At 44.7% G+C, this 27,973-nt stretch overlaps 2 protein-coding genes across 4 annotated transcripts; one reads left to right on the top strand and one right to left on the bottom strand.

Annotated features, from left to right (window-relative positions):
- Positions 1–51: 51 nt before the first annotated feature.
- On the bottom strand, positions 52–22,985 carry INTS11 (integrator complex subunit 11). 3 transcript variants are annotated; one of them, XR_009933915.1, is made up of 18 exons: positions 22,927–22,985; positions 22,543–22,733; positions 20,852–20,949; positions 18,824–18,897; positions 17,618–17,846; positions 16,205–16,303; positions 12,425–12,459; positions 11,041–11,179; positions 9,384–9,448; positions 9,074–9,263; positions 7,809–7,892; positions 7,528–7,617; positions 3,353–3,531; positions 2,512–2,619; positions 1,997–2,058; positions 1,355–1,497; positions 890–1,019; positions 52–228 (listed from the first exon to the last, which is right to left on the bottom strand). XR_009933915.1 is itself a non-coding variant. In XM_062507739.1 (18 exons), the coding sequence occupies exons 2-18, from the start codon at positions 22,568–22,570 to the stop codon at positions 163–165; spliced, it is 1,803 nt and encodes a 600-aa protein (XP_062363723.1). In that variant the 5' UTR covers positions 22,571–22,733; positions 22,927–22,985; the 3' UTR covers positions 52–162. The 3 variants fall into 3 exon arrangements, 1 of the variants encoding a protein (XP_062363723.1); XR_009933916.1 differs by having other exon boundaries at positions 3,369–3,493; XM_062507739.1 differs by having other exon boundaries at positions 3,369–3,531.
- A 1-nt stretch (position 22,986) lies between these two features.
- Positions 22,987–25,732, top strand: CPTP (ceramide-1-phosphate transfer protein). The gene is made up of 2 exons (XM_062507741.1): positions 22,987–23,310; positions 25,175–25,732. The coding sequence occupies exons 1-2, from the start codon at positions 23,192–23,194 to the stop codon at positions 25,671–25,673; spliced, it is 618 nt and encodes a 205-aa protein (XP_062363725.1). The 5' UTR covers positions 22,987–23,191; the 3' UTR covers positions 25,674–25,732.
- Positions 25,733–27,973: the final 2,241 nt, after the last annotated feature.

Raw genomic sequence — 27,973 nt, 5'->3', positions numbered from 1 at the left:
CTTGACTACCTGGAGAAGTTTTTCCAAAGGGGAAAATCCACACTGCAGGAATTGGACAAACACTGGAATTCTTTTATTAAAACCAAAGCAGAAAAAAAAAAAAAAAAAAGCATTGACAATGTAAACAGAATAAAATCTGAGTCTGGGAGCTGGGCTGGGCTCTCAGGGGGGGCTCTGGGGCAGCCCTTTCTTCAGGAGGGATGTGAGATAACTGCCAAGCTCTTCATCCTAAAAGGGATAAAAACAAAAAGGTGAGAGCAGGATTCCTTTGACTGGGGCACTTGGGGCAGTACATTCACTTTTGGTGCCTGGAAATGGGCTGAGAGAATTCCTGGACCCTGCAAGAGTTGTGTTTAAAAACTGAAACAATCCATAAATTCATTTCTGGCTGCTCTTCCAGAGTATTGCTGTGAAACTGCCATGTCTCAGAGGAGCTGAGGGCTTTCCTTTGAGGAAAAACCTCATTATTGCTTGAAATCAAGGAATAATCTGATTTTACTGCTTTGCCTCCCAAAGGCATTTCCTTGCTGTCAAAAAAGAGTTTAAAAGTGAAGATGATGGGATGAGTGTCAAATAAAATAGTGATAAGATCAGAAATAATTCTCTACTCGCTTTTAAATTTTTCCAAGTAAGAAACACAACTCAGCAGAGCTGGGAGAGCACTGAATTAACTGGAATTAATTAATTAATTAATTAATTAACAGTTCTCTGCTTCAGTGGGCCCAGAGAGCTCCTGTAAAACCATCTCTGCTCAACCCCAAACGCCCAGCAAACAGCAGGGACTCCTCATCCTGCTCCAAAGCCCTCCTCAGCAGAGGAGGAAGGCTGAGCCCAGTGCAGGAATGGCTGGGGCTGGGAGGAATTCAGGTGAGCAATCAGCAACCCCCACCTGGTAGGTCCAGGACACGAGCAGGACTTTGGTTCCTTGATCCTCTGAGTGAGCTGTGGCCTGGATCAGGATGGACTCCACGGTGATGGAGCCATCAGGGAGGTGCTGCACTGAGTAATCCTTCAGGATCCTGCAGGGACAAGGGACAAGGGGATTTATTTGGGATGCAGGGCTCACCCCTGGCTCTCCATCCCAAATCCCAGCCTCTTTCCTCTCTTGGCGTGAACCCAAGGAAGGGAAAAGGGGCTGACCCACAGCTCATCCAGGTGCTCCCATTCATGGTGGAGCAGGAATTATTCCTGCTGAGTTTATCCCAGGCTCCACAGCTCCAACACAACTCGGCGCGCAGCAAAAAATAAAATTCTGCTGCTGCTCCAGCTGAGCTGGATTGGGAATCACCACTAAAAGAAAGGATGAGCTCCGTCCCCGAGGGCTTCCCGAGCTTCCCAGGGAGGCAGAGCTCACCCCTTGAGGTGGTTGTAGACCCTGAGCACGGTCTCGTGCTCCTTGCGCGGATCCTGGACGTGCACGCGGCAGGTGAAGCGCAGCTGATGCTCTGCCAGCCCCAGCTCCTTCAGGGCCTGCTCTGGGCAAACCAGCCTGAAACTCTGAGAGGGGAGGGGAAAAATAAAAAAACCAAACAAACCACGGGGAAGCAATTCTGTGAGGTTTGTGGAGGTGTGGTGATGCCCCGAGGTCACGGGGATAGGGGAGGTTGTTTTTCTGAAACGGTGCCGAGGGTGGGTGGTGAAGGGAGAGCTGAGATTGGGGTAAAATATTCACCTAAATAATGATAAAAAAGTATTGAATGTGATGAAGTGGGTCTCTGGGGGATGGTTTAGCCTACAGCGTGGGGAGTGATGTTGGAAAATAAAGATGGGGTTGAGGATGAGGCGTTTGCTTTGGGAGGAAGGAGAAATGCTCGTTGTGATTTGGGGTCCTTGTGCACCTAAAACATGACATTACCTTCAGAGGGCACAAAAAAACACCCAGAGGGGACAGAAAACACCCCTGGAGGGGACCCAGAACAACCTCAGAGGACCCAGAGCCCCCAGAGGGGACCCTAAAACACCCCCAGGGTGACCCAAGCCCAGCCCAGGCACTCACGTTGTCCTTCATGAGCAACGTGCCGTGCATCAGCTTTGGCTTCTTGGCATCTGGGACAGGACCTGCAGCAAGGCCAGGGGACACAAAAACCACATCAGGGGCTGCATTTGCACCCAGCCTGCTCCAGGACTGCCAGTGAGCCTCAGACACTGGAATTTCAGCCCTTCCTTCTCTTATCTGCTCAAGGCATCGCTGCAGTTGAACCATTCTCAGAAATCCTGGCAGCTAAGAAATAATATTTAGTGATACAGAGCAATTCCCTCTCTTCCCTGAGTGCTTTCTGACAGGAAGAATGAGATTATTTTATTCTAAAATTCAGTTTATAAAAGTAATTCCAAGCTGCTACAAACACATGTGGCGTAGCAAAGCAAGCAGGATTTTTTTTTTTTTTAAATCTATTCTAAAGGTTATTAAATATAAATTTCCAGCTTTTTACCAAGAGCAGCACTATAAAAAAAAAAAAAAGCAGCAGCAGGGAGGAGAATGGAGGGAAATGGGAAACTGGGAAATGTCACCTATGGCTGATTCCCTTTTGAGGAGGCCCAGGGAGATGTCCACAGGGATGCAGGGGTTGGTGAGGATGGTGGTGGTCTCTCCATTGGCCGGCATGAAGCAGCTGACATCTGCAAAGCACCAAAAACTTCAGCTTCAGGGGGGCCCCGCTGCAATTAACAGGTTTCATTAATGCTCATTAAGGTGTTACAGGTGTCACTTCTTCCAGGGGAGGTGTGAATGCCGGCCCACCTAACCGTGACATCCAAAATGTGATTTGAAAGCTGTGGTGTCATTCCATCCTCTCCCATGGAAAACAAATCCTCATTCGTGTCCAAAGGGCTCAGTGCAATTAACAGCGCTCCATTAATTAACGCTGATGAAGATGTTACAGGCACCAATCCTGAGAGGGAAGCTGTAACTACCACCCCACCTAAGGGATCAAAATGGATCAAAAACGTCATTTTTAATGGCACTCACTCCCCTCCTATGGAAAAAATTCCTAACTCACATCCAAAGGGCTCGCTGCAATTAACAGCGCTTCATTAATTAACGCCGATTAAGATGTTCAACTATTCAATTCTTAGAGGGAAGCTGTAAACACCACCCCACCTGAGGGATCAAAATGGATAAAAAAATGTCATTTAGAAACTTTAAATGCCATTCCATCCTTTCCCAAAGCTAACAACCCTAATTTACGCCCAAAGGGGTCACAGCAACCACCAGTGTTAATTAATTAATTAACGAACGCAGATGAAGAGGTTACAGGTATCGATCCCTTGAGGGAAGCTGTAAAAATCACCCCACCCAAGGGACCACGAACACATTTAACACCTCTCCCTCCCTCCCTCCCTCCCTCCCTACCTGCCCCGACACCTACGGAACTCCTGCTGGATTTTCTGCTGCAGGAATTCCATTTTCTTGGCCTCCCCGTGCACCAGGAGCACCGCGCTGGGCTCCGCCTGCCGGATCAGCTGCATGATGCCCTTGGCGTCGGCGTGGGCGCTGAAGGACATGTACTCCACCTGCATCTTCACCTCCAGCTGGGGAGGGACGAGAGCAGTGCCAGGGCCAGCACAAATTCCTGTGCAGGTGTCCCCGAGCACCTGGCACTGCTGTCCCTGCACAGACAATTCCTGTGCAGGTATCCCCGAGCACCTGGCACCGCTGTCCCTGCACAGACAATTCCTGTGCAGGTATCCCCGAGCACCTGGCACCGCTGTCCCTGCACAGACAATTCCTGTGCAGGTATCCCCGAGCACCTGGCACTGCTGTCCCTGCACAGACAATTCCTGTGCAGGTGTCCCCGAGCACCTGGCACTGCTGTCCCCATAGAGACAATTCCTGTGCAGGTGTCCCCGAGCACCTGGCACCGCTGTCCCTGCACAGACAATTCCTGTGCAGGTATCCCCGAGCACCTGGCACTGCTGTCCCTGTACAGACAATTCCTGTGCAGGTGTCCCCGAGCACCTGGCACTGCTGTCCCCATAGAGACAATTCCTGTGCAGGTGTCCCCGAGCACCTGGCACTGCTGTCCCTGTACAGACAATTCCTGTGCAGGTGTCCCCGAGCACCTGGCACTGCTGTCCCCATAGAGACAATTCCTGTGCAGGTATCCCTGAGCACCTGGCACTGCTGTCCCTGTACAGACAATTCCTGTGCAGGTATCCCCGAGCACCTGGCACTGCTGTCCCAGCACAGACAATTCCTGTGCAGGTATCCCTGGCTCCTTCTCTGACATTACAAGATCTCCTTGCTCACAAGGACTCACCTTACAAAAACAAATGTAAGCTCTTCCTCTGAGCCTTTTTTAGGATTTTATTGGTTAGGTTTGATTCTTTATAATTGATTGTCCCAAACAAAGAGAGAAAATGTCAAAATGTGACAACCCTGTTTGCTGTTGGTTTACCTGTGATCCCCAATCCCTATAAAATCACACCTGTGATCCCCAATCCCTATAAAATCACACCTGTGATCCCCAATCCCTTTAAAATCACACCTGTGATCCCCCCAATCCCTATAAAATCTCACCTGTGATCCCCAATCCCTATAAAATCACACCTGTGATCCCCAATCCCTATAAAATCTCACCTGTGATCCCCAATCCCTTTAAAATCACACCTGTGATCCCTCCAATCCCTATAAAATCACACCTGTGATCCCCAATCCCTTTAAAATTACACCTGTGATCCCCAATCCCTTTAAAATCACACCTGTGATCCCCCAATCCCTATAAAATCTCACCTGTGATCCCCAATCCCTTTAAAATCACACCTGTGATCCTCAATCCCTATAAAGTCACACCTGTGATCCCCCCAATCCCTATAAAATCTCACCTGTGATCCCCCAATCCCTATAAAATCACACCTGTGATCCCCCCAATCCCTATAAAATCTCACCTGTGATCCCCCAGTCCCTATAAAATCACACCTGTGATCCCCAAACCCTATAAAATCACACCTGTGATCCTCAATCCCTATAAAATCTCACCTGTGATCCCCCAATCCCTATAAAATCACACCTGTGATCCCCAATCCCTATAAAATCACACCTGTGATCCTCAATCCCTATAAAGTCACACCTGTGATCCCCCAATCCCTATAAAATCTCACCTGTGATCCCCAATCCCTATAAAATCACACCTGTGATCCCCAATCCCTATAAAATCTCACCTGTGATCCCCCAATCCCTATAAAATCTCACCTGTGATCCCCAATCCCTATAAAATCACACCTGTGATCCTCAATCCCTATAAAGTCACACCTGTGATCCCCCAATCCCTATAAAATCTCACCTGTGATCCCCAATCCCTATAAAATCACACCTGTGATCCCCAATCCCTATAAAATCTCACCTGTGATCCCCCAATCCCTATAAAATCTCACCTGTGATCCCCCAATCCCTATAAAATCACACCTGTGATCCCCCCAATCCCTATAAAATCTCACCTGTGATCCCCCAGTCCCTATAAAATCACACCTGTGATCCCCCAATCCCTATAAAATCTCACCTGTGATCCCCCCAGTCCCTATAAAATCACACCTGTGATCCCCCAATCCCTATAAAATCACACCTGTGACCCCCCCAGTCCCTATAAAATCACACCTGTGATCCTCAATCCCTATAAAGTCACACCTGTGATCCTCCAATCCCTATAAAATCACACCTGTGATCCTCCAATCCCTATAAAATCTCACCTGTGATCCTCAATCCCTATAAAATCTCACCTGTGATCCCCCAATCCCTATAAAATCACACCTGTGACCCCCCCAGTCCCTATAAAATCACACCTGTGATCCTCAATCCCTATAAAGTCACACCTGTGATCCCCCAATCCCTATAAAATCTCACCTGTGATCCCCCAGTCCCTATAAAATCACACCTGTGATCCCCCCAATCCCTATAAAATCACACCTGTGATCCTCAATCCCTATAAAGTCACACCTGTGATCCCCCCAATCCCTATAAAATCTCACCTGTGATCCCCAATCCCTATAAAATCACACCTGTGATCCCCAATCCCTATAAAATCTCACCTGTGATCCCCCAATCCCTATAAAATCTCACCTGTGATCCCCCAATCCCTATAAAATCACACCTGTGATCCCCCCAATCCCTATAAAATCTCACCTGTGATCCCCCAATCCCTATAAAATCTCACCTGTGATCCCCAATCCCTTTAAAATCACACCTGTGATCCCCCCAATCCCTATAAAATCTCACCTGTGATCCCCCAATCCCTATAAAATCACACCTGTGATCCCCAATCCCTATAAAATCACACCTGTGATCCCCCCAATCCCTATAAAATCACACCTGTGATCCTCAATCCCTATAAAGTCACACCTGTGATCCCCCCAATCCCTATAAAATCTCACCTGTGATCCCCCCAGTCCCTATGGATTTGTGGCCTGACCTTTTCATGCTTATGGGGAATTTTGGGGTTATCAGGAATTCCAGAGAATATAATTATTGTTATTGTTATTATTGTTATTTTTATTATTATTTTATTGATATTATTATTACCATTATTATATTTTATAGTATTATATATCTATATTATCTTTATTTATATTAAATATTATATCTATTTAGATTACTCTATTAAATACAATATCATGATATTATTATTTTAATATAATTATAATACATGATATTTCATTATATTCTCTCAAGATATATTAATGTATATTAATATAAATTAATATATCAATATACATTACTATATACTAACATATATTAATATGCATCAATATATTAATATGTACTATACTTATTTATTATTTTATTTTATACTGTGTTTATATATTTACAGTATGTATCCCTCTATTTTATACTATATTTATATTTTGTATTATTGTATTATTATAGATATTATGATTATTAATTTACCTCTTATTATCAGCTTTTAGGTATTATTATACCATATAATAAATGATATATTCCTATATATAATTTATTATTATTATTATTATATGGTGTAATTATACCTAAAATGTAATTATTATATTTTATTATTATATTATATTATATTATATATATTACATTATATTACATTATTTATATTATATTATATTACATTACATTATATTATATTATATATATTACATTATATTACATTATATATTATATTATTTATATTATATTATATTATATTACATTACATTACATTATATTATATTATATATATTACATTATATTACATTACATTATATTATTTATATTATATTATATTACATTATATTACATTACATTCTATATATCCATGTTATTTAATATAATATTATTACATTATTTTTTCCCTTCCTTTTTTCATCTGTTTGGTTTTATATATAAATATATTTTATTTTTTTTTCTGTGTGTGTTTCTTTTTTTTGTTTATTTGTGTGTTTTTTTGTGTTGCCTTTTTTTACTTTGTTTTGAGGTTTTTTTTGTGTTTTTTTTTACTTTTTTTTTGTTTGTTTTTTTGTTTTTTTTTTTTTTTTTTCCCTTCCTTTTCTTAGACCTTTTCAATGGTAGAAATTGAAAATGCAACTCACAATTTGCCTCCCTTCCATCTCCAGCTTCCTTTGCCCACTGAGGATCTTGTGGCCAACAGTTCCCTGGACACAGTAGCCAGGCATGATCACCTGGGGGTGGAACAAAAATTAAAAATAAAATACCAAAAAAAAAAAAAAAAAAAAAAAAAACCAGAAAAATCACCAATTCCACAGATTGTTTCAAACATCAAAACGCTCACAAAGGGTTCAAAGAGTTAGATAAAAATCAGCCAAAAAAAAAAAAAAACCCCAACAGACCCCAAAAAAGTGGAATTTCTCACCATGTTTTTCTCGTTGCCTGCCCATTTCCTGAAGATCTGCAGGGATTGTCCTGCATGGAGCATTCCAGGGGTTGCAAAAACCACCTGCAAGTCAAAGATGTGCCAGAAATCACCCCCAAACAAATCAGTTTTTTCCCAGGATTTACAGAAATATCCTAAATCTGTGCAGAGTATCCCAAAGAACCCATCAGCAACGCTGCGCAAAAAGAGATTTTTTGATATTTCATTTCCTTCCCACCTCGTCTAAAAATTCCCCAAGAGCTGAGGCAGTGGTTTAGAAAATTAAATTATTCCCTGTTTTAGGAAATATTGGTGAGCAGAATCAGTGTCTGATGGAAAACACTGAGTTTTCGGATTTTTTTAAAACAAATTAATTTTATAAATTTGATTAATTTTTTGGTGGTGTCAAATAAACCACCAATAAAATATTGTGTGGAAAAGAAAATCCTGCTTTGACTCAGGATGTGTGGGTGAGAAACGAAGCAAAATTTTATTTTCCACTGAGTGTTTCACCTTTAATGAACTAAAAAATTTAATTTTTACAGACGTGGAATGGTCATGAGGGGGTTTTAGGGGGGATTGATGGGATGGAGGAAACTCAGGATGATTTTTAGATCATTGATGGGAAGAAGCTCAGGATGATTTTTAGATCATTGATGGGAAGAAGCTCAGGATGATTTTTAGATCATTGATGGAGGAAGCTCAGGATGATTTTTAGATCATTGATGGATGGAGAAGCTCAGGATGATTTTTAGATCATTGATGGAGGAAGCTCAGGATGATTTTTAGATCATTGATGGATGGAGCTCAGGATGATTTTTAGATCATTGATGGAGGAAGCTCAGGATGATTTTTAGATCATTGATGGGAAGAAGCTCAGGATGATTTTTAGATCATTGATGGATGGAGCTCAGGATGATTTTTAGATCATTGATGGATGGAGGAAGCTCAGGATGATTTTTAGATCATTGATGGAGAAGCTCAGGATGATTTTTAGATCATTGATGGATGGAGGAAGCTCAGGATGATTTTTAGATCATTGATGGAGGAAGCTCAGGATGATTTTTAGATCATTGATGGGAGGAAGCTCAGGATGATTTTTAGATCATTGATGGAGGAAGCTCAGGATGATTTTTAGATAATTGATAGGAAGAAGCTCAGGATGATTTTTTTATGGGATGGAGAATGCTCAGGATGATTTTTCCCACCCGGATTTGGGACCACCCTGCACTTAAAGAATTCCCAATCCCCCAACCCCCACCTACCATGGGCCCTGGGTTGTCTGCAAAGGCTCTGTCAAAGGCTTTGATGTGTTTGAACTCAAACATGTTCCTCTGCACAAAAGTTTTCCGGATTTTCTGGTTAGTCCAGGTGATGAAGAGTTTGTAATAATGGTTTGCTTTCTCTGTCAGGCCCGTGGAAAAATAAATTGGAGCTTTCAGGTTCATCCTTTCCCTAGAAAAGAAGTGATCTGTGAGGGGTGAACTAAATCCTGGCTGTCCAGAAAGCTGGGGTTTGTTTTTGGGGTGTATTTCCCCAGAAAATTCCCAATAAAATATCCCAGGCTGCACTCACCAAAAAGTTTCCAATAAAATACAAAGCTCTTGGGCACGTCCAAGGGCAAAAACTGGGATGAGAACCTGGAACAGAGATGGAATTCAGAATCTCAGAGAAGCAAACAGCACAAAATGTGATTATTACTTCTGAACAATGTTATTTCTGAACAATATTATTTATTTCTGGACAATATTATTTTTTCTTGACCACTATCACTTACTCCTGACCCCCCTCACTCACCCCTGACCCCACACTCACCCCTGACCCCCCTCACTCACCCCTCACCCACCCCTGACCCCCCTCACTCACCCTGACCCCCCTCACTCACCCCTGACCCCCTCACTCACCCCTGACCCCCCTCACTCACCCCTGACCCCCCTCACTCACCCCTGACCCCTCACTCACCCCTGACCCCCTCACTCACCCCTGACCCCCTCACTCACCCCTGACCCCCTCACTCACCCCTGACCCCCCTCACTCACCCCTGACCCCTCTCACTCACCCCTGACCCCCTCACTCACCCCTGACCCCCCTCACTCACCCCTGACCCCTCTCACTCACCCTGACCCCCCTCACTCACCCCTGACCCCCCTCACTCACCCCTGACCCCCCTCACTCACCCCTGACCCCCTCACTCACCCCTGACCCCCTCACTCACCCCTGACCCCTCTCACTCACCCTGACCCCTCTCACTCACCCTGACCCCCCTCACTCACCCCTGACCCCCCTCACTCACCCCTGACCCCTCACTCACCCCTGACCCCCCTCACTCACCCCTGACCCCCTCACTCACCCCTGACCCCTCTCACTCACCCCTGACCCCCCTCACTCACCCCTGACCCCACACTCACCCCTGACCCCTCTCACCCCTGACCCCTCACTCACCCCTGACCCCTCTCACTCACCCCTGACCCCCCTCACTCACCCCTGACCCCCCTCACTCACCCCTGACCCCCTCACTCACCCCTGACCCCCTCACTCACCCCTGACCCCCCTCACTCACCCCTGACCCCTCTCACTCACCCCTGACCCCCTCACTCACCCCTGACCCCCCTCACTCACCCCTGACCCCTCTCACTCACCCTGACCCCCCTCACTCACCCCTGACCCCCCTCACTCACCCCTGACCCCCCTCACTCACCCCTGACCCCCTCACTCACCCCTGACCCCCTCACTCACCCCTGACCCCTCTCACTCACCCTGACCCCTCTCACTCACCCTGACCCCCCTCACTCACCCCTGACCCCCCTCACTCACCCCTGACCCCTCACTCACCCCTGACCCCCCTCACTCACCCCTGACCCCCTCACTCACCCCTGACCCCTCTCACTCACCCCTGACCCCCCTCACTCACCCCTGACCCCACACTCACCCCTGACCCCTCTCACCCCTGACCCCTCACTCACCCCTGACCCCTCTCACTCACCCCTGACCCCCCTCACTCACCCCTGACCCCCCTCACTCACCCCTGACCCCCTCACTCACCCCTGACCCCCTCACTCACCCCTGACCCCCCTCACTTGCTGACACCCCTTGCACCCCAGGAACGTTTTGCCCTTTGTAACGGGAGGCGCCGCGGGGAATTTCCCCGGGGCGGGATTGGAAATCAGGATTTGCTGTGGATTTTGGAGAACAATAAAAATCAAATCAAGAAGTGAAGGAGAGGCTGCTGCACCTTGCCTCCCCTCTCCACAGTCTCGTGCACTTTGCGCAGGAAATCCCTCTCCCGGCAGCGCTTGGAGTCCCTGATGGTGGTGGCGTAGGTGGACTCGGTGATCAGCACGGCCGGGCGGCACTTGTCGATCCACGCCGCGCTGGGGAATCAACCCGTGCATCAATCATCCATCATCCATCATCAATCCATCAATCCATCATCAATCCATCAATTATCAATCCATCATCCATCATCCATCCATCATCCATCATCCATCATCAATCCATCATCCATCATCCATCCATCATCCATCATCCATCCATCAATTATCAATCCATCATCCATCATCCATCCATCCATCATCCATCATCCATCCATCCATCATCCATCATCAATCCATCAATCCATCATCCATCATCCATCATCCATCCATCATCCATCATCCATCATCAATCCATCAATCCATCATCAATCCATCAATTATCAATCCATCATCCATCATCCATCCATCATCCATCATCCATCATCAATCCATCATCCATCATCCATCATCAATCCATCCATCCATCATCCATCATCCATCATCCACCATCCATCATCCATCATCCATCATCCATCATCAATCCATCATCAATCCATCAATTATCAATCCATCATCCATCATCCATCCATCATCCACCATCCATCATCAATCCATCATCCATCATCCATCATCCATCATCATCCATCCATCATCCATCATCCATCCATCATCCATCCATCATCCATCCATCCATCATCCATCATCAATCCATCAATTATCAATCCATCATCCATCCATCATCCATCAATTGTATAAACATATACTAAATGGAATAGTAAAATTATATTAAATTATATATATAACATATAAAAATAAATATATTCGATGTAAATATATAAAATTAAATAAATCTATAAATAAAAATGTGTCCATATATACAATTCATATATATTTTTACATAAACATATATTAAATAAAAGTACATTAAATTAAATAATATATAATATATAAAAATATATATTTGATATGAATATATAAAATTAAATAAATCTATAAATACAAATGAACATATACATAAATCATATATATTGACATATAAATATAGATTAAATAAATTTGTATAACATAACATGAGTATATCTATATATATAAAAATCAGATGTATTCATAACAAGATTAATGTGAATATTCCGATTAAATTAAGAACTGACAGGTTTAACACAAATATCTTCACTCCCACAATTCAAAACTGCATTTCTATATCCACCAGAACCACCATTAAATATCCCAAAAAAAATCCAAGTTAATTAACCCTTAACATTCCCACCATCAGTGCTGCAGCGAGGAAGGCCCAAAAGGGGCAGAAATTGGGATTTCACTCACCCCAGGTGTCTGTCAGGTGTCATGTTGTAATCACCCTGAGGGGAGAACAGCTCTGCTTGGTTAATTAACAACGGGGTAATTGGGAATGGGAGCAGCTCTGCTTCATTAATTAACAACGGGGTAATTGGGAATGGGAACAGCTCTGATTCATTAATTAACAACGGGGTAATTGGGAATGGGAGCAGCTCTGATTCATTAATTAACAACGGGGTAATTGGGAATGGGAGCAGCTCTGATTCATTAATTAACAACGGGGTAATTGGGAATGGGAGCAGCTCTGCTTCATTAATTAACAACGGGGTAATTGGGAATGGGAGCAGCTCTGCTTCATTAATTAACAACGGGGTAATTGGGAATGGGAGCAGCTCTGATTCATTAATTAACAACGGGGTAATTGGGAATGGGAGCAGCTCTGATTCATTAATTAACAACGGGGTAATTGGGAATGGGAGCAGCTCTGATTCATTAATTAACAACGGGGTAATTGGGAATGGGAGCAGCTCTGATTCATTAATTAACAACGGGGTAATTGGGAATGGGAACAGCTCTGATTCATTAATTAACAACGGGGTAATTGGGAATGGGAACAGCTCTGATTCATTAATTAACAACGGGGTAATTGGCCATGGGAGCAGCTCTGCTTGATTAATTAACAACGGGGTAATTGGGAATGGGAACAGCTCTGATTCATTAATTAACAACGGGGTAATTGGGAATGGGAACAGCTCTGATTCATTAATTAACAATGGGGTAATTGGGAATGGGAACAGCTCTGATTCATTAATTAACAACGGGGTAATTGGCCATGGGAGCAGCTCTGCTTCATTAATTAACAACGGGGTAATTGGGAATGGGAGCAGCTCTGATTCATTAATTAACAACGGGGTAATTGGGAATGGGAGCAGCTCTGATTCATTAATTAACAACGGGGTAATTGGGAATGGGAACAGCTCTGCTTGATTAATTAACAACGGGGTAATTGGGAATGGGAGCAGCTCTGATTCATTAATTAACAACGGGGTAATTGGGAATGGGAACAGCTCTGATTCATTAATTAACAACGGGGTAATTGGGAATGGGAGCAGCTCTGATTCATTAATTAACAACGGGGTAATTGGGAATGGGAACAGCTCTGATTCATTAATTAACAACGGGGTAATTGGCCATGGGAACAGCTCTGCTTCATTAATTAACAACGGGGTAATTGGGAATGGGAACAGCTCTGATTCATTAATTAACAACGGGGTAATTGGGAATGGGAGCAGCTCTGATTCATTAATTAACAACGGGGTAATTGGGAATGGGAGCAGCTCTGATTCATTAATTAACAACGGGGTAATTGGGAATGGGAACAGCTCTGTTTCATTAATTAACAACGGGGTAATTGGGAATGGGAGCAGCTCTGATTCATTAATTAACAACGGGGTAATTGGGAATGGGAACAGCTCTGCTTCATTAATTAACAACGGGGTAATTGGGAATGGGAGCAGCTCTGATTCATTAATTAACAACGGGGTAATTGGGAATGGGAACAGCTCTGCTTCATTAATTAACAACGGGGTAATTGGGAATGGGAGCAGCTCTGCTTCATTAATTAACAACGGGGTAATTGGGAATGGGAGCAGCTCTGATTCATTAATTAACAACGGGGTAATTGGGAATGGGAGCAGCTCTGATTCATTAATTAACAACGGGGTAATTGGGAATGGGAGCAGCTCTGATTCATTAATTAACAACGGGGTAATTGGGAATGGGAGCAGCTCTGATTCATTAATTAACAACGGGGTAATTGGGAATGGGAGCAGCTCTGATTCATTAATTAACAACGGGGTAATTGGGAATGGGAGCAGCTCTGATTCATTAATTAACAACGGGGTAATTGGGAATGGGAACAGCTCTGCTTCATTAATTAACAACGGGGTAATTGGGAATGGGAACAGCTCTGCTTCATTAATTAACAACGGGGTAATTGGCCATGGGAGCAGCTCTGATTCATTAATTAACAACGGGGTAATTGGGAATGGGAGCAGCTCTGATTCATTAATTAACAACGGGGTAATTGGGAATGGGAGCAGCTCTGATTCATTAATTAACAACGGGGTAATTGGGAATGGGAACAGCTCTGCTTCATTAATTAACAACGGGGTAATTGGGAATGGGAGCAGCTCTGATTCATTAATTAACAACGGGGTAATTGGCCATGGGAACAGCTCTGATTCATTAATTAACAACGGGGTAATTGGGAATGGGAACAGCTCTGATTCATTAATTAACAACGGGGTAATTGGGAATGGGAACAGCTCTGATTCATTAATTAACAACGGGGTAATTGGCCATGGGAACAGCTCTGATTCATTAATTAACAACGGGGTAATTGGGAATGGGAACAGCTCTGATTCATTAATTAACAACGGGGTAATTGGGAATGGGAACAGCTCTGCTTCATTAATTAACAACGGGGTAATTGGGAATGGGAGCAGCTCTGATTCATTAATTAACGGGGTAATTGGGAATGGGAACAGCTCTGATTCATTAATTAACAACGGGGTAATTGGGAATGGGAGCAGCTCTGATTCATTAATTAACAACGGGGTAATTGGGAATGGGAGCAGCTCTGCTTCATTAATTAACAACGGGGTAATTGGGAATGGGAACAGCTCTGCTTCATTAATTAACAACGGGGTAATTGGCCATGGGAACAGCTCTGATTCATTAATTAACAACGGGGTAATTGGGAATGGGAACAGCTCTGATTCATTAATTAACAACGGGGTAATTGGGAATGGGAGCAGCTCTGATTCATTAATTAACAACGGGGTAATTGGGAATGGGAACAGCTCTGATTCATTAATTAACAACGGGGTAATTGGCCATGGGAACAGCTCTGCTTCATTAATTAACAACGGGGTAATTGGGAATGGGAACAGCTCTGATTCATTAATTAACAACGGGGTAATTGGGAATGGGAGCAGCTCTGATTCATTAATTAACAACGGGGTAATTGGGAATGGGAGCAGCTCTGATTCATTAATTAACAACGGGGTAATTGGGAATGGGAGCAGCTCTGATTCATTAATTAACAACGGGGTAATTGGGAATGGGAGCAGCTCTGATTCATTAATTAACAACGGGGTAATTGGGAATGGGAACAGCTCTGATTCATTAATTAACAACGGGGTAATTGGGAATGGGAGCAGCTCTGTTTCATTAATTAACAACGGGGTAATTGGCCATGGAACAGCTCTGATTCATTAATTAACAACGGGGTAATTGGCCATGGGACAGCTCTGATTCATTAATTAACAACGGGGTAATTGGGAATGGGAACAGCTCTGATTCATTAATTAACAACGGGGTAATTGGGAATGGGAGCAGCTCTGATTCATTAATTAACAACGGGGTAATTGGCCATGGAACAGCTCTGATTCATTAATTAACAACGGGGTAATTGGCCATGGAACAGCTCTGATTCATTAATTAACAACGGGGTAATTGGGAATGGGAACAGCTCTGATTCATTAATTAACAACGGGGTAATTGGGAATGGGAACAGCTCTGCTTCATTAATTAACAACGGGGTAATTGGGAATGGGAACAGCTCTGCTTCATTAATTAACAACGGGGTAATTGGGAATGGGAACAGCTCTGATTCATTAATTAACAACGGGGTAATTGGCCATGGAACAGCTCTGATTCATTAATTAACAACGGGGTAATTGGCCATGGAACAGCTCTGATTCATTAATTAACAACGGGGTAATTGGCTATGAGGACACTCACTGTGTACACCACGGACTCACAGCCAACCCTGATCTGGAACATGGCCGCTCCCAGCACGTGGCCGGCGTAGTAGGCCTTGATCTGCAGCTCCTCATCCACCTGCGCCAGAGCAAACATCCCATAATAACCACTAATTAATAACTAATCATTCAGAATTAGTGGCAATTTCTGTTTAAAGTGGGGGGCTTTTGTTTCCTGCAAAGGCAGCCCAGCCCCCTCACCTGCACTGTCTGGTGGAGGTGCACAGCCCCTCACCCACCTGCCCCTCACACTCATCATTAATCACTAATAATCACTAATAATCACTAATAATCACTAATAATCACTAATAATTTCTATTCCAGTGGCATTTTTGACCCTCACCTGCACTGTCTGGTGGAGGTGCACAGCCCCTCACTCACCTGTCCCTCACACTCATCATTAATCACTAATAATCACTAATAATCACTAATAATCACTAATAATCACTAATAATCACTAATAATCACTAATAATTTCTATCCCAGTGGCATTTTTGACCCTCACCTGCACTGTGTGCTGGAGGTGCACAGCCCCTCACTCACCTGTCCCTCACACTCATCATTAATCACTAATAATCACTAATAATCACTAATAATCACTAATAATCACTAATAATCACTAATAATTTCTATTCCAGTGGCATTTTTGACCCCTCACCTGCACTGTCTGGTGGAGGTGCACAGCCCCTCACTCACCTGTCCCTCACACTCATCATTAATCACTAATAATCACTAATAATCACTAATAATCACTAATAATCACTAATAATCACTAATAATTTCTATTCCAGTGGCATTTTTGACCCCTCACCTGCACTGTGTGCTGGAGGTGCACAGCCCCTCACTCACCTGTCCCTCACACTCATCATTAATCACTAATAATCACTAATAATCACTAATAATCACTAATAATCACTAATAATTTCTATCCCAGTGGCATTTTTGACCCCTCACCTGCACTGTGTGCTGGAGGTGCACAGCCCCTCACTCACCTGTCCCTCACACTCATCATTAATCACTAATAATCACTAATAATCACTAATAATCACTAATAATCACTAATAATTTCTATCCCAGTGGCATTTTTGACCCCTCACCTGCACTGTGTGCTGGAGGTGCACAGCCCCTCACTCACCTGTCCCTCACACTCATCATTAATCACTAATAATCACTAATAATCACTAATAATCACTAATAATCACTAATAATTTCTATCCCAGTGGCATTTTTGACCCCTCACCTGCACTGTGTGCTGGAGGTGCACAGCCCCTCACTCACCTGTCCCTCACACTCATCATTAATCACTAATAATCACTAATAATCACTAATAATCACTAATAATCACTAATAATCACTAATAATTTCTATTCCAATGGGATTTTTGACCCCTCACCTGCACTGTCTGGTGGAGGTGCACAGCCACCACCTTCTTCATGCAGTCTTTGATCATCTGGGAGGTGAAGAAGTTGGTTTCCCCCTTTTTGTCCACGGTGATTTTCCTGTAGTCCTCCAGCAGGATGGGGCAGATGGCTTTGGTGGGGTGGGTCATGTAGATGGGGCCATCGTATCCAACCATCTCACTGAAATAGGGCAGGGCCCCACAGTGGTCCAGGTGGAAGTGGCTAAAAAAGAAAAATTAAAGTGAAAAAAATAAAAAATAAAATAATAATAATAATAATAAAAAAAAATACACAGCAAAAAAAAAAAAAAAATTTGAAAGTGAAAGGAAAAATGTAAAAAAAAAATGGAAATAAAGCGTAGGAAAAAATAGAAATATAGAAGTAAAAAAAAAGGAAAAAGAAAATAAAATATGTAAAATTAAAGATGAAAAATAAAAATACATATAAAAAATAAAAATGTATATATAAATAAAATAAAACTAAAACCTATTAAAAAATAAAGTAAAAACTAAAACTAAAAATATAAAGTATGAAAATAAAAAAAAAAGGAATAAATACGAAACAGAAATATCAAAATAAAAATATAGAAAAAATTATAAAAATATAAAAATGTAAAAATGTAAAAATATATAGATATAAAAATATATAGATATAAAAATATAAACATAAAAATATATAAACATAAAATATATAAACATGAAAATATATAAACATGAAAATATATAAATATGAAAATATATAAATATGAAAACATAAAAGAAGTAAAAAAATATAAGAAAAAATAAAAATATAAAAATAAAAAGTTAAAGTAAAAGAAAGAAATAAAATAAAAACGAAAAGTAAAATAAAAATAACCCTAAAAATAAAAACTATAAAAATAATAAAAAATAAAAATAAAATAAAAAAAAATTAAAAAAATAAAAATAAAACAAAAAAAATAAAAAATAAAAATAAAATATAAAAATAAATAAAAATAATAAAAATAAAAATAAAAATAAAATAAAAATAAAAATAAAAAGAAAGAGAAAAAGAAAAAGAAAAAGAAAAATACAAACAACCCCACAATGGCTGCACAGAATTCAGCCTGGGTGGTTCCCAGATCTTTTCCAGTCCTGCAGGACACGGCCACAGCAGCTAAAAGGTGAGGGAAGGGTTTGGAAAAAGTCTGGGATGCAGCTGGGGCAAGGAAGGGGCCTCACCTGATGATGACACAGTCCAGGAAATCAGTGAGCCTTCCATTCTGGGTGATGTAGGAGAAGTCAGGGAAGCGTCTCTGCAGCCAGGGGGAACAGGAAAGCCATCAGGGAACACCAAAATCCATAAAAAACCACAGAGGGAAGGGAATGGGACACTGGGAATGGGCTGAGCTCCCTGCAGGGAACACCAAAATCCACAAAAAAACCACAGAGGGAAGGGAATGGGACACTGGGAATGGGCTGAGCTCCCTGCAGGGAACACCAAAATCCACAAAAAAACCACAGAGAGAAGGGAATGGGACACTGGGAATGGGCTGAGCTCCCTGCAGGGAACACCAAAATCCATAAAAAACCACAGAGGGAAGGGAATGGGACACTGGGAATGGGCTGAGCTCCCTGCAGGGAACACCAAAATCCATAAAAAACCACGGAGAGAAGGGAATGGGACACTGGGAATGGGCTGAGCTCCCTGCAGGGAACACCAAAATCCATAAAAAACCACAGAGGGAAGGGAATGGGACACTGGGAATGGGCTGAGCTCCCTGCAGGGAACAACAAAATCCATAAAAAACCACGGAGAGAAGGGAATGGGACACTGGGAATGGGCTGAGCTCCCTGCAGGGAACACCAAAATCCACAAAAAAACCACAGAGGGAAGGGAATGGGACACTGGGAATGGGCTGAGCTCCCTGCAGGGAACACCAAAATCCATAAAAAACCACGGAGAGAAGGGAATGGGACACTGGGAATGGGCTGAGCTCCCTGCAGGGAACACCAAAATCCATAAAAAACCACAGAGAGAAGGGAATGGGACACTGGGAATGGGCTGAGCTCCCTGCAGGGAACACCAAAATCCACAAAAAAACCACGGAGAGAAGGGAATGGGACACTGGGAATGGGCTGAGCTCCCTGCAGGGAACACCAAAATCCATAAAAAACCACAGAGGGAAGGGAATGGGACACTGGGAATGGGCTGAGCTCCCTGCAGGGAACACCAAAATCCATAAAAAACCACGGAGAGAAGGGAATGGGACACTGGGAATGGGCTGAGCTCCCTGCAGGGAACACCAAAATCCATAAAAAACCACAGAGAGAAGGGAATGGGACACTGGGAATGGGCTGAGCTCCCTGCAGGGAACACCAAAATCCATAAAAAACCACAGAGGGAAGGGAATGGGACACTGGGAATGGGCTGAGCTCCCTGCAGGGAACAACAAAATCCATAAAAAACCACGGAGAGAAGGGAATGGGACACTGGGAATGGGCTGAGCTCCCTGCAGGGAACACCAAAATCCACAAAAAAACCACAGAGGGAAGGGAATGGGACACTGGGAATGGGCTGAGCTCCCTGCAGGGAACACCAAAATCCATAAAAAACCACGGAGAGAAGGGAATGGGACACTGGGAATGGGCTGAGCTCCCTGCAGGGAACACCAAAATCCAAAAAAAAACCACAGAGGGGAGATCTGGAACTTTGGGAATGTGCTGTGCCAGCAGCTTTTGTGTGCATGGAGAGGCAGAAGGGAGGGCAGGGACAGAGAACTGGCCCTTTCACAAATTAATTATTTTATCCTCTGAACACATCCCTTCTCTGTGAGGCACAAATCCCCAAAATCTTTCCTGTCGCAGCACATTTGCTGCTTGAACTCAATCCTCCAGAATATTTGTGCTGTTATTCCTTTGCTGCTGTGTCAGGGAACCCAAAATCAGGATTTTCCTTCTCTGTTCCAGGAGAGGAGAAATGTGGTGAGGATCCCCCATAGCCCCAAAGCTAAGGACAGGATTCCTGCTCACAGGAATTCCAGAGAGTGCAACGGAGCAGCTGCATGAATAAATATCTTTTCCAAACTCCAGGAGCCAAGGAAAGAAAGCAGGGCTGGATGATGGGATTTCATGGCATACTCGAGGGAGATTTTGGAAGGGGAAAGAGCAGCTCTGCCATAACCCAGCTCCAGCAGGGGCTGAGAGAGGAGCCCAGGAATGCAGGTGGGACAGGAGGGGACAGCTGGAGCTGGCCCAGGGGACACTCACGTCATCGTTGTAGCCCATGTGCATCCCACAGTCCAGCATCACGTTCTTGCCAGCTATGGACACCAGGATGCAGCTCCTGCCCACGTCCTGCCCGGCACCTGGACACCAGAGAAACATCAAAACAATGCTGGCAAAACATCAGCAGAACAGCAGTGGAACAGCAGCAAAAACGGCAGTGGAACAGCAGCAAAAACGGCAGTGGAATAGCAGCAAAAACGGCAGTGAAAGAGCAGCAAAAACACCAGAAAACAGCAGTGAAACAGCAGCAAAAACGGCAGGGAAACAGCAGCAAAAACGGCAGTGGAACAGCAGCAAAAACGGCAGTGGAAGAGCAGCAAAAACGGCAGTGGAACAGCAGCAAAAACAGCAGCAAAAATAACAGTGGAACACCAGAAAACAGCAGGGAAACAGCAGCAAAAACGGCAGGGAAACAGCAGCAAAAACGGCAGGGAAACAGCAGCAAAAACACCAGCAAAAATAACAGTGGAACACCAGAAAACAGCAGTGAAACAGCAGCAAAAACAGCAGCAAAAATAACAGTGGAACACCAGAAAACAGCAGGGAAACAGCAGCAAAAACGGCAGGGAAACAGCAGCAAAAACACCAGAAAACAGCAGTGAAACAGCAGCAAAAACGGCAGGGAAACAGCAGCAAAAACGGCAGGGAAACAGCAGCAAAAACGGCAGGGAAACAGCAGCAAAAACGGCAGGGAAACAGCAGCAAAAACACCAGCAAAAATAACAGTGGAACACCAGAAAACAGCAGGGAAACAGCAGCAAAAACACCAATAAAATAACAGCAAAAATACCAATAAAATAGCAGCAAAAATACCAATAAAATACCATTAGAACACCATTGAAATTGCAGCAAAAATAGCAATGAAACACCAGCAAAAATACCAGTAAAACACCAGCAAAAATACCAGTAAAACACCAGCAAAACACAAAAAAAAAAACCAAACAAATCCCCAAAAACAAACAAAAAACCCCAGCAAAACACACACACACAAAAAACCAAACCAGCAAAACACCAGTAAAACACCAGCAAAATACCAGCAGAACACCAATAAAATACCAGTAAAATACCACCAAAATAACAATAAAACACCAGCAAAACACCACCAAAACACCAATAAAACACCAGTAAATTACTGGTAAAACCCCTCTGGGAAAAGCTGCAACTCTTTCAATAGAAAAGCAGGTAAAGGTCTGCACAAAATTCCTGCAGTTGCATTTTCCAGGAAGAGAAAAGAATCCTTTATCTGGCAAAGATTAGAACTTGGTTTCCAGCTGCTCTGCCCTCATTAAGGTTCATTAAATTAAATTTACACCGAGACTCAAAATTATCCAGGAGGATAAAGCAGCTCTCCTGCTCAGCACATCCTAACCCACTTAAAAAAAAAAAAATTAAACATAGAATTAAGAATTAAACACAGAAAAAAAACCCAGAATTTTTTTCTTCCTGTGGCTCTTTAGCACTGTAGGTGAATTAACGCTCTACTACAATACCTTTACCAGACCGAATTCATTAATCCTAATTAATTAATCCAAATGGTTATAATTATTGCTGGATAAACCAGATGCTGACAGGAATCACATCACGGCACTGCTGCAGTCCAGATATTCCCCTGAATTCCACATCCCACAGGTTTTCAGGCTCTGTATTTCAAGGCGATTTTAGGCTGCACTTACCCAAGGGAGTGACTTTAATCTCAGGCATTTTTATCCCACTCCAGGTCCCAAACCCACACAGAAAATTACTTCAGAAGCAGAACCGTGGGCGGCACAAAAAGAGAGGATTTCGCTGCGTTTGCAAGCGCCATTTCAATTTCTCTTTTTTTCCAGGATCTGGCCCAAGCCTCGAGCTGAGGCCAAACTTTTTCCTGAGGAGAGACAGAAAACGCGGGTGAGATAACAACAACCTGTGGGACAACAGGCGCTGGCTGGCTTCGATATCCACCATCACTGCTGAAAACCTGGAAACCGCGTGCAGAAATACACAAAAACAACCCAAAATAAAAGCACAAAACCATAAAAAAAAAAGCCATAAAAATACCCAAAACCCCGCAACCTCACCTAGGCCCGGCCCGCAGCTCCTCACGGCGCCTCCTCTGCGCCTGCGCCGCCCCGCGCGGATTGGCCGAGCCGCCGTGACGCACGCGAAGAGGATTGGCCGAGCCGCCGTGACGCACGCGAAGAGGATTGGCCGAGCCGCCGTGACGCACGCGAAGCGCATTGGCCTCCGGCGCGCGGCGGAGTGACGAACGCGGCTCTGATTGGCCGAGGCGGCCGTGCGGGTTGCGGAACGAGGAGGAAGAGGCGGTGGCGGGGCCGCGGAGCGATGGCGGCGGTGGCTGCGTTCAGCCTGAGGGAGGTTCTGGACGCGTTCCGGAGGTGCGTGACGGAGCAGCGGGAGGTGCTGCTGGAGCCTTACCTGAGCGGCTGGCGGGGGCTCATCCGGTGAGTGAGCGGGTGTTCCCCCCGGCGGGGAGCTGTGGGCAGGATGGAGTGACGGGACAGGCAGCGATGGCCTCACCCTGGCAAAGAGGATGTGAGGGAAAAATCCCGGTGATTTTCCAACGGAGATCTGTCACGCTCAGCTTTAGGCCGCATCGTGAATTTTTTAGGAGTTTTCGTTTCCTCAGTTTAACAGGTTTTTAAGTAATTTAATGAATTACTTTTTTTAACTAATTCAATTTAACCCCAGTTTTTAATTTAGACGAGCCGTGGCCCTTCCCAGCACTGGAGGAGAGGAGAGGATGACTCCCAGGAGGAGCCTGGCATGGCAGGATGGGGGGGAATGGATTCCCAGTGGCAGAGGGGTAGGGAGATACTGGGGAGGAATTCCGGGCTGGCAGAGTGGGGAGGCCCCGGGCTGGATTTCCCAGAGCAGCTGTGACTGAACTGAAACGTGGTTTCAACACAGCCAGCTCCGGGGGTGGTCGGTTGCAGCGCTGCTGGTTGGATTCCACGTGTGGAATGTCATGTCCAGCCTCGTGGAACCGCGGGGGAAACACAGCAGTGGTGCCCAGCGGAGCATCACAGAGATGAGGAGATGTCAGGCAGGAATTCCGGGTGCCCAGGGCGGGAGAGAGTGGAGGTTCCTGGAGCAGCTGGGATTGATGGCTCAGAGAGGAGCACTCACTTTCTCAGGGAGATTTTCCACAGCAGATGATATTTTCACTGTTACTTTTGTAGGGGCTTTAGGGCAGTTTCCCCAGTTTAATCCAGTAAATCAATTAATATTTATTAACACTGAATGTGTTAATTAGCATTTAATGAATAGATCCATTGCTTAACCCACGAGCCGTGGCCCTTCCCAGCACTGGAGGAGAGGAGAGGATGACTCCCAGGAGGAGCCTGGCATGGCAGGATGGGGGGGAATGGATTCCCAGTGGCAGAGGGGTAGGGGGATACTGGGGAGGAATTCCGGGCTGGCAGAGTGGGGAGGCCCCGGGCTGGATTTCCCAAGGCTGGCAGTGCCCGGGGGCAGCTCGGGGCGGCCTGGCCAGGGGGTGATCCCTGCCCCCGGCCCCGGCAGGAGCCTTTCTCCCCTCTGGGAATGTCCTGCACAGCCCCGGGGCAGCTTTCCCAGGCTCAGCAGGACGTGCAGCCACTGCTGCACTCAGCTCTGCCTCTCAGGGCACCGTGAACAATTTCAGGGGCTCTTTTTACCCCTCAGGTGGTTTTTGGGGTTCACTTTTCACACCTCAGCTGGTTTTGGGTTCCCTTTCCACACCTCAGATTTTTTTAGGGTTCCCTTTTCACCCCTCAGATAGATTTGGGGTTCCCTTTTCACCCCTCAAATGGTTTTGGTTTCCCTTTTAACCTCTCAGATGGTTTTGTGTTCCCTTTCCACCCCTCAGGTAGATTTTTGGGGTTCCCTTTCCACCCCTCAGGTAGATTTTTGAGGTTCCCTTTCCACCCCCCAGGTAGATTTTTGGGGTTCCCTTTCCACCCCTCAGGTAGATTTTTGGGGTTCCCTTTCCACCCCTCAGGTAGATTTTTGGGGTTCCCTTTCCACCCCTCAGGTAGATTTTTGGGGTTCCCTTTCCACCCCTCAGGTAGATTTTTGGGGTTCCCTTTCCACCCCTCGGGTAGATTTTTGAGGTTCCCTTTCCACCCCCCGGGTAGATTTTTGGGGTTCCCTTTCCACCCCTCAGGTAGATTTTTGGGGTTCCCTTTCCACCCCTAAGATAGATTTGAGGTTCCCTTTCCACCCCTAAGATAGATTTTTGGGGTTCCCTTTCCCCCCGACACATCCTTTATCTTCCCTCTCCACCCCTCCAACCCTTTCCCACCTCTCCCATCTCCCCTCCCGCAGATTCCTGCAGAGTTTGGGCACGGTTTTCTCCTTCATCTCCAAGGACGCGGTGGCCAAGGTGACGTTGCTGGAGGAGCTTTGCGAGCGCCAGGGCCTGCCGTCGGTGCAGTCCCTGCTGGGGCAGGAGCTGGCGGCGGGAGCCGCGGCGCTGCGGGCTCGCCCCGACTCGGGCTCCCGCACCTTGCTGCGGCTGCACCGCGCCCTGCGCTGGCTGCAGCTCTTCCTGGAGGGGCTGCGCTCGGGCGATTCCCGCACCTCCGTGCTCTGCACCGACGCCTACAACGCCTCTCTGGCCGAGCACCACCCCTGGTTCGTCCGCAAAGCGGCCGCCGTGGCGTTCTGCGCGCTGCCGGCCCGCGACGCTTTCCTGGACATCATGAACGTGGGGACTCGCGAGGAGGCCGTGCTGATGCTGGGCGAGGCGGTGCCGCACATCGAGGAGGTGTACAGGGTCACTCAGCAGCTCCTGGAGCGGCACGGCCTGCTCGACCTGCCCTGACGGCGCTGCCGCCCTGGCGATCCCCTGGCCGAGCTCCTTCCCCTCGCTTTGTTTTGTACGGGCGCAACGCGCTCTGCTCTCTCCTCTGTCCGTGGTCATTTTGTTCTTTTTCCACAAGCACAAGGCTCTGCTCTCTCCTCTGTCCGTGGTTATTTTGTTCTTTTTCCACAAGCACAAGGCTCTGCTCTCTCCTCTGTCCGTGGTTATTTTGTTCTTCTTTTTCCACAAGCACAAGGCTCTGCTCTCTCCTCTGTCCGTGGTTATTTTGTTCTTTTTCCACAAGCACAAGGCTCTGCTCTTTCCTCTGTCCGTGGTCATTTTGTTCTTCTTTTTCCACAAGCACAGGGCTCTGCTCTTTCCTCTGTCCGTGGTTATTTTGTTCTTCTTTTTCCACAAGCACAAGGCTCTGCTCTCTCCTCTGTCCGTGGTTATTTTGTTCTTCTTTTTCCACAAGCACAGGGCTCTGCTCTCTCCTCTGTCCGTGGTCATTTTGTTCTTCTTTTTCCACAAGCACAGGGCTCTGCTCTTTCCTCTGTCCGTGGTCATTTTGATTTTCTTTTATTTTTTTTTTTTATTTTTTTCCACAAGCACAAGGCTCTGCTCTTTCCTCTGTCCGTGGTCATTTTGTTCTTCTTTTTCCACAAGCACAAGGCTCTGCTCTTTCCTCTGTCCGTGGTCATTTTGTTCTTCTTTTTCCACAAGCACAGGGCTCTGCTCTTTCCTCTGTCCGTGGTCATTTTGATTTTCTTTTATTTTTTTTTTTTATTTTTTTCCACAAGCACAAGGCTCTGCTCTTTCCTCTGTCCGTGGTCATTTTGTTCTTCTTTTTCCACAAGCACAAGGCTCTGCTCTTTCCTCTGTCCGTGGTTATTTGGGTTTTTTCTAATTTTTTTTAAATTTTTTTCCACAAGCACAATGCTCTGGTTTTTCCTCTGTCCATGGTTATTTTGGTTTTTTTTTATTTCTTTTTAATTTTTTTCCACAAGCACAACGCTCTGGTTTTTCCTCTGTCCGTGGTTATTTTGGTTTTCTTTTTTTTCCACAAGCACAACACACTCTGATTTTTCCTCTGTCCGTGGTTATTTTGGTTTTTTTTTAATTTTTTTAAATTTTTTTTCACAAGCACAACGCTCTGCTCTTTCCTCTGTCTGTGGTTATTTTGTTTTTCTTTTTTTTCCACAAGCACAACACTCTGGTCTTTCCTCTGTCTGTGGTTATTTTCTTTCTTTCTTTTTTTATTCTTTCTTTTTTTTTCTTTTTTTCATTTTTTTTTTCACAAGCACAACGCTCTGGTTTTTCCTCTGTCTGTGGTTATTTCATTTTTTTTTATTTTTTTTTTCCCACAAGCACAACGCTCTGGTTTTTCCTCTGTCTGTGGTTATTTTATTTTTTTTTTTTTTTAAATTTTTTTTGCACAAGCACAACACACTCTGGTTTTTCCTCTGTCCGTGATTATTTCATTTTTATTTTTTTTCCACAAGCACAATGCTCTGGTTTTTCCTCCGTCCATGGTTATTTTATTTATTTTTTATTTTGTTTTTTCTCTTTCCAGCCTGGTGCTGAGAAGTTGGCCAAAGTATTCAGGATGCCTCGCTTTATAAACGTGGATCAGTGGTTGTTTTTTTGGTTTTTTTGGGTTTTTTTATCTGTTAGTTTGTAGAGGTCTATGACTAGGCAAAAAAAAAAACCCAACAATCCACGTTAGGATGAGCTGCTAAGGGATTTATTTATTTTTTTGTTGTTGAAAAGTTGTTGTAATTTTTTTTTTTTTTTCTTTTCAAGCCAGGTCCTGTGCATTTACAGCAATAGCTGTGGCCTCGTGTGGCAGCACAAATTTGAGCTGTGGTGTCTGAACAGGTTTATTTATCCCCCATGGGAGCTCACCTGGCCCCTCCGGTCTGTACAAAACCCCACCTGGGGAGGGGGCTTCACCTGGACAATTGAATCCTGAGCAATGCACTGGGCACCAGCAGCTCCTTTCCCTCTCCCCCAGGAGCTGAAGGAAGTGGGGGGTGAATTTCTTCACCTTGACAAAAATATTCCTGGAGCAGGGATCCATCCAGAGCACCTTCCCTGCCCTTTAAATCCCTGGTTTTGCACTTGGGATTTGTGCAGCACAATCCCCTCTGTCCAACCCAGCCTGGAGCTGTTTGCTTCTGACTTGTGCTCTCGTGTGTTTGTTATTTTTATTTTTTTTTCTAATGTATGTGTTAAAATACCTACAGAAAGGATTTTTCTGCCTCTCTGGAGGGGGGGAAATCCACACCTGTGCTGTAAATCACTGCTTTGTGAGGCTTCTG

Source organism: Cinclus cinclus, chromosome 23 (genome assembly GCF_963662255.1).
Source record: "Cinclus cinclus chromosome 23, bCinCin1.1, whole genome shotgun sequence".
Classification (NCBI taxonomy): Eukaryota; Metazoa; Chordata; class Aves; order Passeriformes; family Cinclidae; genus Cinclus; species Cinclus cinclus.
Note: the sequence above shows the minus strand (reverse complement) of the source record. Positions and strands in the feature narration are given on the sequence as shown.

Excerpts from the sequence above, each read along its gene's own strand:
- INTS11 (XM_062507739.1), bottom strand. The coding sequence starts at position 22,570 with ATGCCTGAGATTAAAGTCACTCCCTTGG. Across the intron at positions 9,264-9,383 it reads ATTTTATTGGAAACTTTTTG|GGAAAGGATGAACCTGAAAG; the intron begins GTGAGTGCAGCC and ends CTTCTTTTCTAG. Across the intron at positions 2,059-2,511 it reads CAAAAGGGAATCAGCCATAG|GTCCTGTCCCAGATGCCAAG; the intron begins GTGACATTTCCC and ends GCCTTGCTGCAG.
- CPTP (XM_062507741.1), top strand. The coding sequence starts at position 23,192 with ATGGCGGCGGTGGCTGCGTTCAGCCTGAGGGAGGTTCTGGACGCGTTC. Across the intron at positions 23,311-25,174 it reads GGCTGGCGGGGGCTCATCCG|ATTCCTGCAGAGTTTGGGCA; the intron begins GTGAGTGAGCGG and ends CCCCTCCCGCAG.